This window comes from Lepidochelys kempii, chromosome 7, assembly GCF_965140285.1.
Source record: "Lepidochelys kempii isolate rLepKem1 chromosome 7, rLepKem1.hap1, whole genome shotgun sequence".
NCBI lineage: Eukaryota > Metazoa > Chordata > Testudines > Cheloniidae > Lepidochelys > Lepidochelys kempii.
The window spans coordinates 15907099-15924768 of record NC_136386.1 but is presented as its reverse complement, the minus strand read 5'-3'; the positions used below and the strand labels follow the sequence as shown (position 1 = coordinate 15924768).

The following is a 17670-nucleotide window of genomic DNA, read 5'->3' as shown; positions in this document are numbered from 1 at the left end:
GGGGGAATAGTAAATAATGAAGAGGACAGGTCACCAATACTGTGGCCAAAAGGGCTAATGTAATCCTTGAATGTCTAAACAAGAAAATCTTGAATAGAAATAAAAAGGTTATTTTAATCTTTATATTTGGCACTGGTGCAACTGCTGCTGGAAAACTATCCCGTTCTAGTGTCCACAATTCAAGGATGTTGATAAATTGAAGAGGGTTCAGAGAAGAGCCAGGAGAACGATTAGAGGATTGAAAAAAAAAGAAAGAAAAGAGTCCTTATAGTGATAGTCAAGGAGCTCAACCTATTTAGCTTAACAAAGAGAATGTAAGGGCAACTGGATGACAGTCTAAGTACCTACATGAGGAACAAATGTTTAATAATGGGCTCTTCAATCTAGCAGAGAAAGTTATAACATGATCCAATGGTTGGAAGTTAAACTAGACAAAAATTTACACCTTTTTTCCAGACAATCTAACTGTGAGGGCAATTAACCACTGGAACAATTTACCCAAGGTCATGGTAGATTCTCCAACCGACAATTTTTAAATCAACACTGGACATTATTCTAAGATATGCTCTAGGAATAATTTCAAGGAAGTTCTATGGCCTGCTCTGTGTTAGATGGGTCAGACCAGATGATCACAACAGTCCACTCTGTTTTCTTCCAGGATCCAAGCATGCAATTATGAGTTCTATGTGCAAGGAAGAGGTGAGTAGGGCAAGTTTCAGATGGACCAGCCATTCCTTCTGTGAAACACTGTATGTTGTCCAATCACTATTCTAAAATTAAACAGGAAGTCAAAATAGAAGTCAGAATACAGTTAATATTCACCCGTGGCCCACAGAAAGACATTAAGCCAGACTATAACTGAGGAGTCAGTAAGGTAAGTGTCAATATAACCCTCAAAATGTAAGTTTATTGAATAAAGCTGAAGAGCAGTAAACCAACAATATGCATCCAAATAAAAAAAATTCACTTATTTACAAAGTTCAGTAATTATTTAAATTGTTCACATGCAGAGATTAATGCACAGGTTAATAGTTGGTAGTAAGTAGTGTTTGGATGCCATAAATTCTAAAAGCAGTCAAGTAGATACACACCAAACACACCAAGTTCAGCTATAGGCCAGTTAACTAAACAGTGACCTGGTCCCCACACAGAAAGATTCACACATTCTAGTTCAGTTTCCTTATTTTAGGCACAAGCAAAGTTGCTAAACAAAGTAACTGTAGCAGTCCAGGGTGAACTAGTGACTACAGTAGCAAGTTAATATACCCCTCTCCACAGTACCAACACTACTATGGGATTAATTGAAACCATGCTTCAGAGAATGAAAGGACAAACTAAAATACAAGCTGGGTTTATGAATGGAGACAACATGTAGTGTGCGCACAGTGCAGTAGTTGACACAGAACAGTAAGGCCATAGCAATCTAAATTAAAACTGGTTTGTCTTAATTACGTGATGGACGAAAGTGTTCACAACTGAAGGCTCTGAAAGTGCACCATCTGAATCTATGTTTAGGTGCTGCTTAAAAGAAACACACAGTGTGAGGCAACATGAGCAGGTGTATCATAGTTGTATACACTACAGTGGGCTACATTAACATTACTATATGAACAAACCAGTCTTGATGAGTCTGTCCCTTTAAATATACTGAAGTCACTGAGAAAGTATAGCTATAAAGACATGTTACAATCTTTAGTTTATACATATTTCTCCATACTGTAGAAGCTAATCAAGAAACAGGATCAATTCATTGGCTCTTGTGCTTTGAGACACAATAAAATATTTCAACTTACAACCTGTAGACTTTGCACATGATTACATTGAGCAAGCAGGCAGGTCTAGAGTTGTCACAATAGCTAGATATTCCATAGCACCAGATGAAACTGTGCCCAGCTATTCCATGAATAAGAGACACTGACTATACAGTAACACAGGTGCAGTGCTGAAAGTCAGCAGTATCACTGATTACCAAACTAAAGTAAAAGTAATTTGAGTATCATGCAGCAACTCAGATTTGTTCTGGTGTTTCAGATAAAGACCATTTAAAGCATCTGGAGACAGAAAAATGCATTTGTGAGCAAAGCGATGCTCTTAGCAAATTTGTTTAGTCTCCTAGAATACTCCAACTGTTGAAAGCGGTTAGTAAAATATTCCATTTCCATCCCCATAAAACAAAGAAGGAAGATACAAGTAATGATCTAGACAAATACAAGATTTGGCTTTTCTAATTCATCAGAAAAGTGGTGTCTAGAAGTGACTACATAAAGTCCCATCTGTAGAATTAGTGATGCTGACCTAGTGCTTCCCTATGCAGACAGTTTCCATTTCTAAATCTTACAATATGCACCTCACATGCATTTGTGAGATTAAAATGAAGTTAACCTTTAAGTGTGATGTGGGATGCTTTCTAAATGCCCTATATGGCACTAGAATCTTAATGCTGTGCAGTGACAGCATCTTCAAGCCACTAAACACTAGAAATAAAATATGAACATTTTCTGAAAATCAAATATAAAAATCTGGCCCAGAAAGACCAGAACAGAAATGTACTCTGATTTAATATGGTACAGATAATTTTAAAAAGCCCCCAGCCACCCACACACACACACACTCTTTAGACAGCTGAAAAATAAACCCTTTTTGTGCTGACTTATCATGACAACTCTAGTTGATTCTTTGTGATAGAAAGAGGAATATAGGTCTTCAGCAGTGCACATGAGAAATGAACTGAAAAAGGCCATTTCTTGGATACAAGAGGACTATTGGGTTGTAATTCATCATGGAGGGAGTGGACAATTCTGAGATTATGGCCAGCTGGGAGATTCCAGGAAGACTTCAGCTTCTTCTAGATTTTGAATGCTGAATAAGCCACTGAAGCGTGATATCTAAAGGAAAAACAAAAGATGCACTTGTGTAAGGTTTTTACATATAGCTAAAGATTTAAGTTACCCCCTCCCCCTCAAAAATTATATTTATTTATATATATTTTTATATATATATATAAATAAATAAATAAATAAAAGTTTTCCAGTATATGTTATAGAAGTTCTTCCAGGATGCTGTTCTCAGTACACAGCTGAGAGGAACCTTCAATATTGTCATAGGCTGGAGAAATTTCACCTCCCCTCTACACCCCCAAAGGAGTCTGTATTGGAAGTTAAAACATGTCTCACTGGTACCTGGTCCTACTGCCCCCTCCTACACCCTCAGAAGTGCCACATAAAATCAGCAAAATTTCAACAGCACCTAATATGAAACTGTAAAGAAGCCAGTGGAAGGAATACCTGGGCACATCTGAGGGCTCCAGCATTAGACAAATCCCAAAAACAAGCTACATAAAATTAAAGAGAAAGAACTGAAGCCAGAGACTTGTCTTATTCCACACACATATTGGATCTTATTAGCTATACAATACCATGTTCTGGGGAAGCTAACTTTAGTCAGATACATAAGCCTCAAGCACACTAGCCTGGGAATCAGATGACCATCCTACTCTTAGTTCAGATGCTAATTAACTGTGACTGAGCTAGTATTCTCAGTTTACCCATCTGTACTCTGATGGGTACCCTTCTAGCTTTGATTATTTAGACAGGTGATGTTTTAGGTACGTGTGCTGTCACCGGTCCAATGTTGTAAGCAGGGAGTGTAATGAAAATACAGAGATTCTTACCCAGGTCAATTTCCTGAGCAATCACAAGACTGTTGAAGCACAGGAAGATACATGAACAGCCAGAAATACAAAGCCAGGACACCAAGTTTATTGGTTTGACACCCTGCAGATAATCTACAATAACATCCTTATGTCTGAATCTTGGTTTGGAAGCACGGATTCCAGAAAATGCGGTTTGAAGATAAGTGTTAGCTATATCCACTCGAAGTGATAACTTAATTTCATATTATAAAAAGGCAATGATAAAGAACATCTTTTTATATACTGGCCATCTGTTACCCAGAATGGTTAAATGAGATAGATATGGTCAAGTCACCATATCACAATCTAGCTTCCCCCAGATCTTGGCAATGCAACAGCCTTGTCTGAGTTGCAGCATTAGTCATTTAAGGTCATGTAACAGCCTCAACCAGCTGGCCTTCTTATACCTGTAGAGTAGGTGGAGCACCTAACATTTTGTTACCTAGCAAAGTAGATTGCACACTTCTCCCTCCAGATTTTTGTCCAAGCTCCCTCTGATGCATCTAGCCCAGAAGTAAAAGAAACAGAATACCCACTACTGCACCAAACAAATGAGATTTGTTATGCAATAAGGAATTGGAGCCTTTATGCATTCATATACTTTATTTCCTCCGATTAAATCATGGATGAGTGTCCAGGAAACTGGTTTCCTGAACACTAGAACCTAGCTACAGTTCTTTTCATAAGCTTCAAATCTAAAAGAGTTGAAGATGTGAACTATTGTATTTTAAGCTAAATTTGCTATTTCTAGCTTGCAGCTCATAACTAGAGACTAGCTGAAGTAATACAATAAACTTCATTTCACTGACTGGATACAAGTATTGTAAAGGCTTCAAGTTCAGTGCTTCTTAACTCCTCCAAAGTGGCATAAAATTATTTGTACTAAAATGACACTGAGGAAGTTACTATAATGAATGTATACTGTACAGAACTTTGAAAATGGCTCAGACTCATTGCTTATGTCGAACACAGACAAGAGGTTAGAGTGTGTGTACCTCCAGTTCAAGAAAGGTATTTTTCTCAAATTGGCATTTCTGGGTTAAGTTATATTACCTATATTATCCTTTTCTTTGCAAGAAATTGAATAGCAGCAAATTTCTCTGTCCTGAATAGCAGCCAGATTCCTGAAAGAGAGGAGACATGTAGTAACATTTGGTGTTAACAAAGTGGGATCTCATTTCGACATTAGTCACTTAACCGTTTCCTAGACACTATCACTTAATCTACTGCATGCAAGCTTGTTTCTCTACAGTCTTTCAAGCCATCACCTATAAATAAGACGACATGAGAGCAGTAAGCTGAAATTTGCTCATTTTGTATGACTTAGACATATCTACAAGAATTTAGCTAATTAAAATTTTAGTAGACTCTCTCAATCACATTTTCTTTGAGACTTACATCTTTTCAATTAGCTGCTTCTCATCCAGAGCATTAGGAAGGTCTCTCTTGTTTCCAAGTACTAGAACCTAAAACAGTAGATATTAGCAACAGTGAGAAACAGAACATTGCTCACAAACACAGGCAGTCATCAAGTAGGGATGTATATTTTACTTTGAGTACAGGGAGACAAAAAAAACATTGGTCTGTGTCACTTTCAAGCCCTTGTAGAAAGATTTAATAAGTTGGATTTGAGTATTTGCACCTCCCCCTCAGTCTATTTTATCAATTATGTCTCAGCTGTTAGACTACTAAGGTCAAAACAGAATCCTCAAGACCAGATTATGAAAGCCCCTTCCAGAGGTCTGCTCAAGTCCTTGATGGTGGTCTTTAGAACAATCAGCAGGTCTTATTTCAGTTTCCTGTGCTTTAGAGCTCCTCTTTCTTGGAGGTCTGCTATTCCTCCACCTGTTGCCCTCCATTTTTGGACTGAACAATGGATTCTTCTCAGAGCTTGCCTCTGTGGTTACTGGGTTTACCTTTGTACCAAGTTTCCCAGATCTCTGTGTTTCTAAAATTTAAAGTGTGGATTATGCTTTGCACTATGATTGTAATTTATTGACTATTGTGTTATGGTAACATTTAGAGGCTTGAGCCAGATCAAGGCCCCATTGTGTTAGGCATTGTACACAGTAAACCTGTCCCTGCCCTAAATGATTTACTTGCAGTAGGTGCTGAACAAAACAATTCAAACAGCATCGAGCAAGATGTGCCTAAAGCATGGGATAGCTGCATTATAAAAATGCAAAGTAAAATAGAACAGGCATGGTAGGTGATAAGTGTTTGCACAAGCTAACTTTACCATGAAGAACCAACCTTATATGCTTAATGATTTCTAAGAGTTAACCTACAAATTTGCATAAAACTTACATTTCGTTTGAAGTTGCATACAAATCTGCGTGAGACTGAATATGTTTGCAGTGTTGTAACTGTTGGTCCCAGGATGAGAGAGACAAGGTACGTGATGTAGTATTTTTTTATTGGACCAATGTCTGTTAGTGGAAAGTACAAGCTTTTGACCTACACAGAACTCTTCTCCAGGTCTGGGGAAGGAAGCAGAGCGTCTGAGGTAAATACAAGCTGGGACAGACTGTTAAGCAGAAGGCCTACAATTTGTTTTTAAACCATCACTTGAAATGAAGAGGGCAATTAAGGACAGCAGGCAGTGTGGTGTGTTTCAAATTGTTGAAATGAGGCATAAAACCCGTGTCTCTGTTAAGTCCATATTTTTTGTTGTCTAGCAGACTTACAGTTAAGTTCCCAAGCTCACCTTCTGAGTATGTTGTGCAGGTTTTCTTTGAGGACAATTATTGAAAGATCAGATCTGAGATGATCACTTTGTGTGTGTGTGTGTGTGTGTGGGGGGGGGGGGGGGGGGGGGGGGGGGGGAAAGATCACAGCTGATACAGTGTTTTGGTCTTTTATCATTTTTCCTGAGTGAGATCATCCGAGAGCATAGTGATTGTCTGGTTTCCCCTACATAGTTGTGATTGGAGCATTTAATGCACTGGATGAGGCACAGCATGTTGTGATAGGCACATGTCAGATTCATGACTCTTGAAAAGGTACTAATCATTGTAGCAGTGGAGATACGTCTGAAGGTTTTGCAAAGTCCCTGAATCCTAACCAGCAGATAGAGATCAAACTTGCAGACAGAGCAGATGCTATCATAGCACTTCATCATAACTACGTCAACAAGACCAACAGACGCCACCTATAAAGAACACACCACAACTTAATATACCATCAAATCCTTGCCCCAAAAAACTCCAAGAAAAACTCTACAAACTCATCCCTCACAAACCCACCACAGAATTGTTCTACGTGCTTCAAGAGACACAAAACAGGGGAACCCAGGCAGACCCATCATATCTGGCCACAGCACTCTTATTGAGAGAGTATCAGGACTAAATAGAAACCATCCTTAGGTCACTCACCACACAAAAGGGTCTGCTTCCTCCAGAAACTCCCCACCATGAACAATCTCGCCCAGACCTCCATGGTGGCAAGGATGGTGTTCACCTCCCTCACAATGATACCATCGTAGTCTGCCTCATGCATACAAAATAATGCCTACAAATTAATGTACAATACTCAAATCCACCCTAAACACATCACTAAGCTCATCCATTTCATTTTCACCCATAATTTCACATTTAACGAACACTTAGTCCAAACCATGGAAAAACAGCCACAGGTACTACGATGGCTCCCCAATATGCAAGCCTCTTCGAGGACCACCTTGAGGAAGAATTTCTGGAAAAATGCACCATGAAGTCAATGATATACCTGAAATTTCAATTCTATTTTCATCCTCTAGACTGAACACCTAAACTTCCTCAGATTTCCCACCACAACTTCAACCACCACCATGCATCTATCAAACTCTCTCCAGAATACTCCCACATCAAGATCACTTCCTGGACACCATAATTTGCTCAAACAATGGAGGCCTACAAACAGCTGTAAACCCAAGTAACCAACTGATCACCACACTTACCTTCCTAGATCCAGCAACCACTCCAAACACCCCAAGAAGTCTTAGCTACAGCCAGGCACTCAGACACCACAAAATATGCTCCAAGGAGAAAATCTGGGATATACACCTTAAAACACTTAAAACCACCTTCACCAAAACAAGGATACTTCAGAGAAGTGGATCACATCATGGTAAGGATCACCCAAATACCCCAGGGGAAACCTGCTTCAATACAGGAAAAAACCCTTCAGACAACAAACTTAGTTGTCAGCTAACATCCCACACTGGAAACCATATTGAATATTGTTCAAGCTGTCTAGAATGGCTCATGACCATGAGTACCAATCTCAAGGCAGACTTAAAAAAACAGGGCAAAAATCCCAAACTGGTTGTGTTGTCTATACCTAGATTTCACCAACCAAGTATCAAGTGTGAACTCCGCAAACACGACAACCGCCTCAACATGCGGTCTGACAGCCCCCCTTGGCTACTCTGGTTTATCTTGCCACCTAGGCAACTTGCCTTGTGATAGATGGTCCCTTACACCAAAAGGTCACAATATTCAGGTTACTCTCAGTCCTAAAGGACCAGTCACTTACCCCAGTCAACTGTACCTTAGATCTCTCAAAGGCAATACTTGTGGCCAATTCTATAAACTAACTTAATTTCTTTTTCTTGGCTAACAGATCTTTAGAGTTATTTAGAAGGTTACAACAAGTAAACACACAAATAAGTTACAGTTTCAGGTTTCAAAAGGTAATAGAAGCTGCTGTAAGAGGCACTCTATATGTTCTTTAGGGCTAACACAAGCTAAGCAGCTTGGGGATCACTTGCTTAAAAACTTACAAATATTGCCCTCTCCAAATTCCAAGCAGTACAGTGATGCAATTCCTTCTGTGATGGTAGAAATGGCAGCACCTACCTCCTCTGCGGGGGGGGGGGGGGGGGGGAGGAGGGGTGTTGGCCTCAACCAACAAAGTCCTTGTCCTTTGCTGTTTCATAGTGGTTTGATTTCCATAGGCCTTCTTGTGTGAAGGACCAGCACTTCACATTAATTAATGCTTCTTTCCCGAGTTACACAATTACAGATGTTTAAAATGCACACATTATAACATCTGTGGCCCATAGTGAAAGTTATAACAGATCAAAACATGCAGCAGCCTACAAGCCTTTCATCATGTGTAAACACTAACACATTCTTGTCAACTTCTGTTTTAATAATGCTAACACACAGGTGGGACCAGATTGGTCTCCAGCTATGCATTTGTCAGTCAGTGTTCAGTGAGGCTGTCATAAATATAAAGGGAAGGGTAAACACCTTTAAAATCCCTCCTGGCCAGAGGAAAAACCCTTTCACCTGTAAAGGGTTAAGGAGCTAGGATAACCTCGCTGGCACCTGACCAAAATGACCAATGAGGAGACAAGATACTTTCAAGGGGGGATGGGGGAACAAAGGTTTGCTCCGTCTGTGTCGTTTTGCCAGGAACAGAAAAGGAATGGAGTCTTAGAACTTAGTAAGTAATCTAGCTAGATATGCGAGAGATTCTGTTTTGTTTAAATGGCTGATAAAATAAGCTGTGCTGAATGGAATGTATATTCCTGTTTTTGTATCTTTTTGTAACTTAAGGTTTTGAATCCTATTACCCTGTAAGGTAGTTACCATCCTGATTTTACAGAGGTGATTTTTACTTTCTTCAATTAAAAAAATTCTTTTAAGAACCTGATTGCTTTTTCATTGTTCTTAAGATCCAAGGGTTTGGGTCTGTGTTCACCTATGCAAATGGGTGAGGATTTTTATCAAGCCTTCCCCAGGAAAGGGGGTGTAGGATTTGGGGAGGATTTTTTTTTTTTGGGGGGGGGGGGGGGAATGACATTTCCCCGTTATATAATTTTTTAGACGCTTGGTGATGGCAGCAATAAAGTCCAAGGGCAAAAAGGTAAAAAATATTTTGTACCTTGGGGAAGTTTTAACCTAAGCTGGTAAAAATAAGCTTAGGGGGTTTTTCATGCAGGTCCCCACATCTGTACCCGAGAGTTCAGGGTGGGGAAGGAATCTTGACAGAGGCCTAGGGCCCTTGGCATAAGCTGGCACCTAGTCTGCCAGCATCACATTATGAAACAATTACAGCCAGTATTTGATGGGAACCACATCCTGAAATAAATTTTTCCTAAACCCCCTCTTCTGGTATTCAAACAATCCCCCAACCTTGCCACGTTCATCATCAGAAGCAAGCGCCCCACAGACCAGGACACACCAACTCAAAGCAGACCCTGGCAGAATAGATGCAAAATCTGTAGACATATCTCCCCTGCTACCATCATGAATACCCACCTTTCAAAATTCCTGGGTCTACACAAGTGGTGTACCTCATCCAGTGCATTAAATGCCCCAACAACTATGTTAACCCTTCTGCTTAACAATCTGTCCCAACATGTATTTATTTCAGATTCTCTGCTTTCTTCCTCAGACCTGAAGAGCAGCTGGGTAGCTCGAAAGCTTGTAGCTTCCACCAACAGGAGCTGATCCAATAAAAGATATTACCACACCTACCTTTTTGCTGATACCAAGCATGCAATGTTAGAGCCAGAATATACTACTTACAGGGATTCCTTGTAACTGTGGTTTGTCTAGAAGGTTATGTAGCTCATTTCGAGAGGCTTCTATCTTTTCACGATCAGCAGCATCTACCATATATCTTTAAAAAGATATTGTAAATTTAGTTATTCAGTAACTTAAGCAGGTTTATAAGCTTCAGAAACTAGATGTACTAGCACATGTACTGAGTTTCAGGACTATCTGTTTGAACAAATTTACAAGTCTTGCAGAGGGGGCAACTGTCCCAAATACTAGTCAGCCAAGTAGAGCTTGATAAACTCTCCCATTTAAAATGTACTTGGAGTTGAGGCAGTCAAGCTACAGACTGTCTCACAAAGGTCGTGCAGATGATTTCAGATGTCAAGAAGTTAATATATTAGATCAGAAGTTACATAAACAATAGCTAAAAAGAAATCAAGCCTTAGTTCTTCCCAACACCATTCAAAAGCTAGTTTAGAGGGGCTACAACCGAATTTTGAAGTAAAACAGAACACTAGTTTGCAAATTGAAGGCTTATTTCTCAGCTGCAAAGAAGAAGAAAAATCTACAGCTGATGAGAGCAGCCTGACACAGTCTTTACTTACACAATAGCATTAACGCCTCTGCAATATCGCTCCCACATGCTTCGGAATCGTGGCTGCCCTCCTATATCCCAGATCTTAAAGGAAAAGCAAGTTTAGCAAGGCACTAGGTTAAGTCTAAATTTAAACATCACAAAGCACAGTATAAAAGAACTATTAACAGGTGAAGTGAAGTGCTTGAAAGTATTTGATCCTTACGTCTTCTCAGTAGTTTTCACACAAAGGCTATTTCCACTATAATGGTATGGTTCTAGTCAGCAGGGTCATCTATCCACACTCTCCCCTACTTTAAGACATTAAGTAAAAATATAGATGCTTGTATCTGAAAGCTTGACACCTAAAAAATTCACAGAAGTTACAGAACTTCTGTATTACCCAGCACACAGCAAAACAAGAAGATGCATGTCGTTCTAAAACAAAGACAGCGTAAGAGTATGCAACTTTGCACTCAGCATACACGCTGAAGTCAGCTATTTGCATGGAGCGTCTCACTGGAGGACTGACAAAAGGAACTCTGGCACATCAAGGGGAAAGGTTATGTTTAACTTGCGCCTCCAGAGAAAGTCTCTTTACAGCAGAATATGTAGGAAAAAGTCCTACACTTAAACTCAAACTCAAGTTATTGAACTTTACAAATCTACAGAGCAGTTTACAAGAATTTCACAGCATGATCCAGTTAAAAGTTACCTATTTATTAGACCCTTGAACAATGCAGACTGAAAACTGAGGTAACAATAGTTTTGTTGTGTTATTTCACTGCAGGTTTCCATAGTTGAGAATTTCTGATTAAGCAGAATGCAGCAATATTTGTGCGCTAGCCTATTAGGGCAAGTGCCTGTAAATGTAACAATATTAATACAAGAAGTTGAAGAACCTCAAGTCATCCATATTTCAAATGAGTGTTGGGTTCTACACCACATATACCAGTGGTGGGCAACCTGAGGCCCAACAGGGTAATCTGCTGGCAGACTGCCAGGCAGTTTACATTTGCACAGCTGCCCGGAGCTCCTAGTGGCCACAGTTTGCCATTCCTAGCCAACAGGAGCTGGGGGAAGTGGTGTGGGCCACAGGGACGTGCTTGCCGCCGCTTTCTCCAGCTCCCATTGGCCAAGAATGGCAAACTGCGGCCACTGGGAGCTGCGGGCGGCTGTGCAAATGTAAACAAACTGTCTGGCGGTCTGCCAGTGGATTACCCTGATGGGCAGTGTGCAGCCCAGAGGCTGCAGGTTGCCCACCACTCATGTATACCTTCAAACAGGGGCCACTTCATCCATGAATCTGTACAATGATGATCGCATAAATCTGAGGGCAAAACTGGGCTTTGCAATAGAGTGTTCTGATTTAAGGTTAACTCTTGCATTTCCTGAATTAGTTTTAAGGTGTCATGGTAGTGTATCAATGCCAGAAAACAGACCTGTTAAGTTCACTTCTTGCAGTATAAGCAGCCAGCATAACTTGTGGTATGAGGTTGTGGATCATTTGAACAATTAGCTGCAATTGAAAAAACCTGCTTTGAAGTTTCTTAAGAAATTGGGGCACATGGAAGAGTCAGAGCACCAAAAAGGAGAGTGGAAGGCTAAGTCAGGATTGTAAATCAGAATGTATTAAGTGTAGTCAGTCAGTTGTCAGTGAGGGGTTTTTTTGATCCAAAAGATACTAGCTAGAATACCTTTGTGGGTACTGTATGTTTCTGCAATAAGCTAAGTGTACATAGGAAGGGTCATAAGCCACACACTGTTATGGGGGGAAAATATATATATATATATTTATTTCAGCCCTATACTACATACTTGGTGTTTTTGGGGGTTGAGGAAATGGGATCAGGACATTATATTAAGGCGCGCAGAAGCCCCGACCCTCTGAAAGCTGGGAGCCATGTTAATCCAAGTGAGTCTAGTATTCTTGGATTTCTGCTCCACTGGCAGAATTGACAACTTACTATAAGGTAATTTCAGAGCTTCTAATTAGTTGACAGTGTGTTTCCTGTACAGTGCTGTAGATGAACAGCAGACTTTACAATTTGTTAATTATGTAAAAGCAACATCCTTGCCCAAAACTAGAAGTCATTTTAATTTTTAAAGTTACAGCTTTACTCTAGGTACCATAGCAGTGGCATGGGTAAGGGAAGTGGGAAAGGTTGTAGACAAATATTTATTAAGTTTGGGAAGTCCCACTGGACACAAGTCATGAGCAGAGAGCCTGAATACATAAATGAATTGTATGGCCCATATGTTATCTGGAGTCACAGCTTTTGATGTAACCATAGCCTTTCATAATAAGTATCTTGATGCTGTTATCTGTAAATGGGAGGACTAGGGCAGATCAGAATTCTGTCAGTTCTAGATGGTATCCAGCAAAAACAGTAGCGACCCTCAGGAGTGTGGATAATAACTTTAAAAAAAAAAAAGGCGAGAGCCACATATGCCATAGTATTCTAGATGCAAGACAACAGAAACATAGCAGCAGCATAGCGGGGCACTCATCATGCCACTTCGGATAGGGAGAAGGGAGATCTAGACCAGTCTGTCATATGGAGCATTCTGAGTAACTTCTCCGTGGTATAATTTTCCTTGAAATTGGATAAGTCGCCCATTTTCTGCTAGCTTGAGAACCCATTATGCTACTGTTCCCAAGTGTGAAGATTCAAGGGACTTCTCCCTTCCTTTGCCCATTTGAGGAGCTAGTGCCATTTTTTGTTCATAATCCCAAATTCCTGTCTCAGAAGGGAATAAACTGAAATTTGATTCCTATTCGACACAAGAGATTATTTAAGCTCCCATTTTAAACTTGGTTTTCCAGAGAACGAAGAGGTTCTGTTGTTTAGCCTGTACGTTTCTGGTATATTTCTCATTTAATACAGAGTTGAATGCTGCCTGGAGAGAAGCCAGAATTTAATGTTCTTACACAGATAAGAATTTAAGAGTTATTCCTACTGATCCACTGGAAATAGCTGAATATAGTCATAACAGAACATGCCAGTCGAACATTCCATTTTAACACAGAAGGGCTCTTATGGATGAAGAAGTTTAACCAAAGCTTCTGGTTTGATTATTCCATGCATTTTTAAATGCTTCAGGAAGAAAAATTGAATTAGAAATTCCCCTGCTGTGTGTTTGCAACTCAGACAAGCAGCATTATACTAGTGACTAAGAACCGGCAAGCAAAACAGGCTTGTCTTGGTTGTTTGTTTTTTGTTTTGTTGTTTTTTTTTGGGGGGGGGGGGGGGAGAGAAAGGAGGAGAGAGAAGAGAAGGAAGACACCTGACTGATGGCAAGACAAAACAAAGCTGGACTGATGAAAGGTCAATTTAGCTTTCTCAAGTCAATCTATGGAGTTCATTTCAGACAGTGACCTAATCTGAGAGCATCCCTTTAAAAGCTATTGAACACTTTTGCCCCAATAAGGAGCAAAATGTTCTTGACATACCTTTATCGTCACATTGCCCTTCGTAACTTTCCTCATATTGAAGCCCACTGTAGGAATCATATCTTCACTGAATTGACCTGACTGAATAGAAGAGAGTTTGTATTAGATCTTGTCACAGTAAGCAGAGAATGTTTCAGCACAGAATCATGTATATGCATGATTGACAGGGTTTACAGTACATGGCTATTTAAAAGAAAAATACACAAAAAAACCGTGTCCTCAGTAAGGAGAGGATTTTCTAGTTGAAGTGCCAGGAAACATAGGTGATGCAACTAATTTTTGTATGGAGGCCTATTAATTCTCATTTCCAACCACGATTTCCCTCAGGCCTATCCAGAAATGTTTCATTCGAAATCAAAAAGAATGAATATCTAGTGAGCAAGTACTGTGCATGAAGCTAAACCAGAGGAAAAATGATTTGCTTACGTTAAGCTATGTGAAGTAACTCAATCTCTTGGTTATACAGAGCTCTAAAAGAACAAAGATGCAAGTCCTTCTTGTGATGGAGCTTAGTATTCCAGCTGTGTGCTATGGGAACCTCACTATCACTCTGGAATAGGTATTTTTTCTGAGTCTTACATAGCTTAATTGGGCAACATGTACAGAGGGTGTCAACTCCAGTGGGACTGGCTTTCAACACACACAAAAAAAAGCTATGCTTCAACTCCCTAGGGCAATAAGATGGCAACTGGAAAAACTTGCACAGCCTCTGAGCCTCCTGAGAAACAAAACTGGCATCTCAATTTGCACAAATTTCAACAGTACTCAGAAAAGTGGGAGTGGGGTGTGTCCTGTAGACAGGAAGGTGAGGATTTCAGGGTGACTGAAGGTTTGAGAGAATGTTCATGCTATTGTGCATTACTATTTAGTATTAAAGATTAGTTATGGATCATGGTCTTACAAGATGTATAAACTGGTACTTCCTTTCATAGTAATGGTATGGTTCCTACTTTTATCTGTAGTGTTAGCTTACATTGGCCAAAGGAGGCCTTTTACATGGTACTGGAAACCAGGGGCTTTTTTGTGTGTGTGGGGGGGGGGGGGGCCTAAACAAACAGGTACTGGTAACAATAGTACAGATTTCTCCCAGGCTATTCTGCCTCAACTTTAAGTTTGCCTCTGCAAAAGTAAACGCTTTCTTCCAGACTCAGGTCTCTGCTGAAGTAGTATTGGCTGTAGTAGGTTTGTGAAATGGGTCAGTGTCCACTATAATCAAACTGAATTAGGTGACTCTTGGGACATCTCAGATGTGAGAGCTCTCTCATTACTCTAAGCTATCCCATCTCTCCAACAGCATATTGCCACAAGACAAGACCTTGCACACATCTTTCCATAACCTGACTCATTAAGTAGCTAAACTGTCCTGTAAATTACTTAGGACTTCTGCATAAAGCAGCAGAGTTACAACTGCTTTAAAGACAGGTTTCAATGTAGCAGCCGTGTTAGTCTGTATCCACAAAAAGAAAAAGGAGTATTTGTGGCACCTTAGAGACTAACAAATTTATCTGAGCATAAGCTTTCGTGAGCTACAGCTCACTTCACTGGATGCATGTACTCCTTTTCTAACTGCTTTAAACATGGTTCATAAGGTAATATCCAGAGATCATGATCAACTTGTAACATCAGGCCTTGCGCCATTCTATTTCCTGGTTACAAAGTTATGCTCCTTCTACAGTTCAGTTGCCCTTTAACTCTCCACTGCATTTACCCATTACTGAACCAATGAATAAAGGCAACTGGATGCCTCAAATACAGATTTGCATACAAGTCTAGAAACTGATAAATACAGACTGTTCTGTAAATTGATATTTAAACAGAGATTATTGCAAATTCACCTTTGCTCATCTGACTGATTATATATAAAGACTTCTGCAGTTATAAAAGTGTGTTGTATGTTGACTTTACTACTGAACTCTGAAATGCAGAGGAAGAGATCAACCTCTAAAGTAAGATACAGTTTAAGTGACAGATGAATGAGTGGGCAACTTGGGTAAATTTACAGATTCTATTTATACTGCAGGAGGTCTTTTAGGAGTTAAGATATGGCCAGAGAAGCCAATGGCCTTTTTACAGTGTAATTCTGAAGCTATTTTTACTTTAGTTTGTAGATAGTTGTAACTAGCAATTAAAAGTGAACCTAAGAAAATTTTGTCTCTAAGATGCCCTGGCAGTGGAGGTTCAAGTTGCTAATTTTTCAAGCCATTGATAGTTCATGTTTTCATTCTCACTGACAGGGCTTTTGTTGTGTCGGTGGCTTAGAAAAAGGTGAGACTTCACTGACCTACTTACACAGTACCTCAAAACTATAAGAGAAGTTCCATTTCGTTATTCCAGATGCTTCTCACTTGACAGGTTATTTGGTACTTATTTTGTAATACATCAAAAAAATCTTACTAGCCATTCTGCATACTTTGATATCTAGTTTTCAGAGCATCCTCAGCATTTTGCAAAATGTTAGACTCTGAAGGCCTCTCAGTTGAGCACCCAGAAAATTCTACCCGTTTTTTGAAGGTGATGGCCAGGGCTTCAGAAATTTATTCAAGCCATTCAGGTGAACACCTCTGTCCCCCAAAGCCACATTGTGGCCAAGCCACACCACACAGTTCCTTCAAGAACTAAGCAGCTCTACTTTAACATCAACTTGATAACATCTCTAAAAGTACTTGCTTTGTTAGACTGTACCTTTCCCTTTTAGGTTTCAGGCCTACTCCCCACTCTTTCCTATACAGGATTGTGGATGGCTTGTGCGCGTGTAGTGATCTTCTGGTTAAGTTTTTCCTCTTCCTCCCACCCCTTATGACCCTTTCCCCCCCTGCACTGTGCAGTCTGTTTCACTTCTCCCCAGAGATCCCTTTACCCTACTTGCTACTATGTAAAGCAGTGGTCCCCAAACTTTTCAGGGTCATGCCCCTCCTAAGCCATGTCCCCCTCTGCCACCGCAGGAGCAGAGGCCAGAGCTGGGCCACAGCTCTGGGGCGGGGGAACGCAAGAGGGGCATGGACAGGGATAAGGCTGGGGGGCGGAAGCAGAAGCTACAGCCAGGCATGGAGTCACAGCCGGGAGTGGGGGCTGGAGCAGAGCTGGATGGTGCTCCGGCCCCACCCCCATGGGGGCTGACCTGGTCCCTGCCACCCCCAAAAAAAACCAAAAAACCAACAACAACTTTGCTCTGGGGGTGTGCCCCACAGTTTTGGGACCTCTGATCTAAAGAGTCTCTCTAACACCACTACCCACACAGGACAGAATCAGGCCTAATCTTTAGATTAAGGTGTACTCTACCGGTTCACACAACAAGAAGCCAATCACCTAAAAAAAATCTATGAAATACAACTAAGACCTCATTTATTAAGTATATTCAGAATGTGATTGGACGCTTTAAGCAAGGTAAGCAAAAACAGCCTCAATATATTCGTAAAAAGTTGTTTGACAACACATCTGGTGCAGAAAATTTACAAGCCGT

At 40.3% G+C, this 17670-nt stretch overlaps 1 protein-coding gene across 1 annotated transcript in view; it reads right to left on the bottom strand.

The window, feature by feature from the left end:
* Positions 1-887: 887 nt before the first annotated feature.
* The window catches only part of ARL8B (ARF like GTPase 8B), a 33674-nt gene continuing 16891 nt past the window's right edge, over positions 888-17670 (bottom strand). The window contains exons 2-7 of the mRNA XM_073351186.2: positions 14211-14291; positions 10788-10861; positions 10210-10303; positions 5090-5157; positions 4745-4815; positions 888-2885 (exon numbers count right to left, since the gene is read on the bottom strand). Coding sequence (XP_073207287.2) covers positions 2836-2885; positions 4745-4815; positions 5090-5157; positions 10210-10303; positions 10788-10861; positions 14211-14291 — 438 coding nt within the window. The 3' untranslated portion in view covers positions 888-2835. The remainder of the gene's footprint in view (positions 2886-4744; positions 4816-5089; positions 5158-10209; positions 10304-10787; positions 10862-14210; positions 14292-17670) is intronic.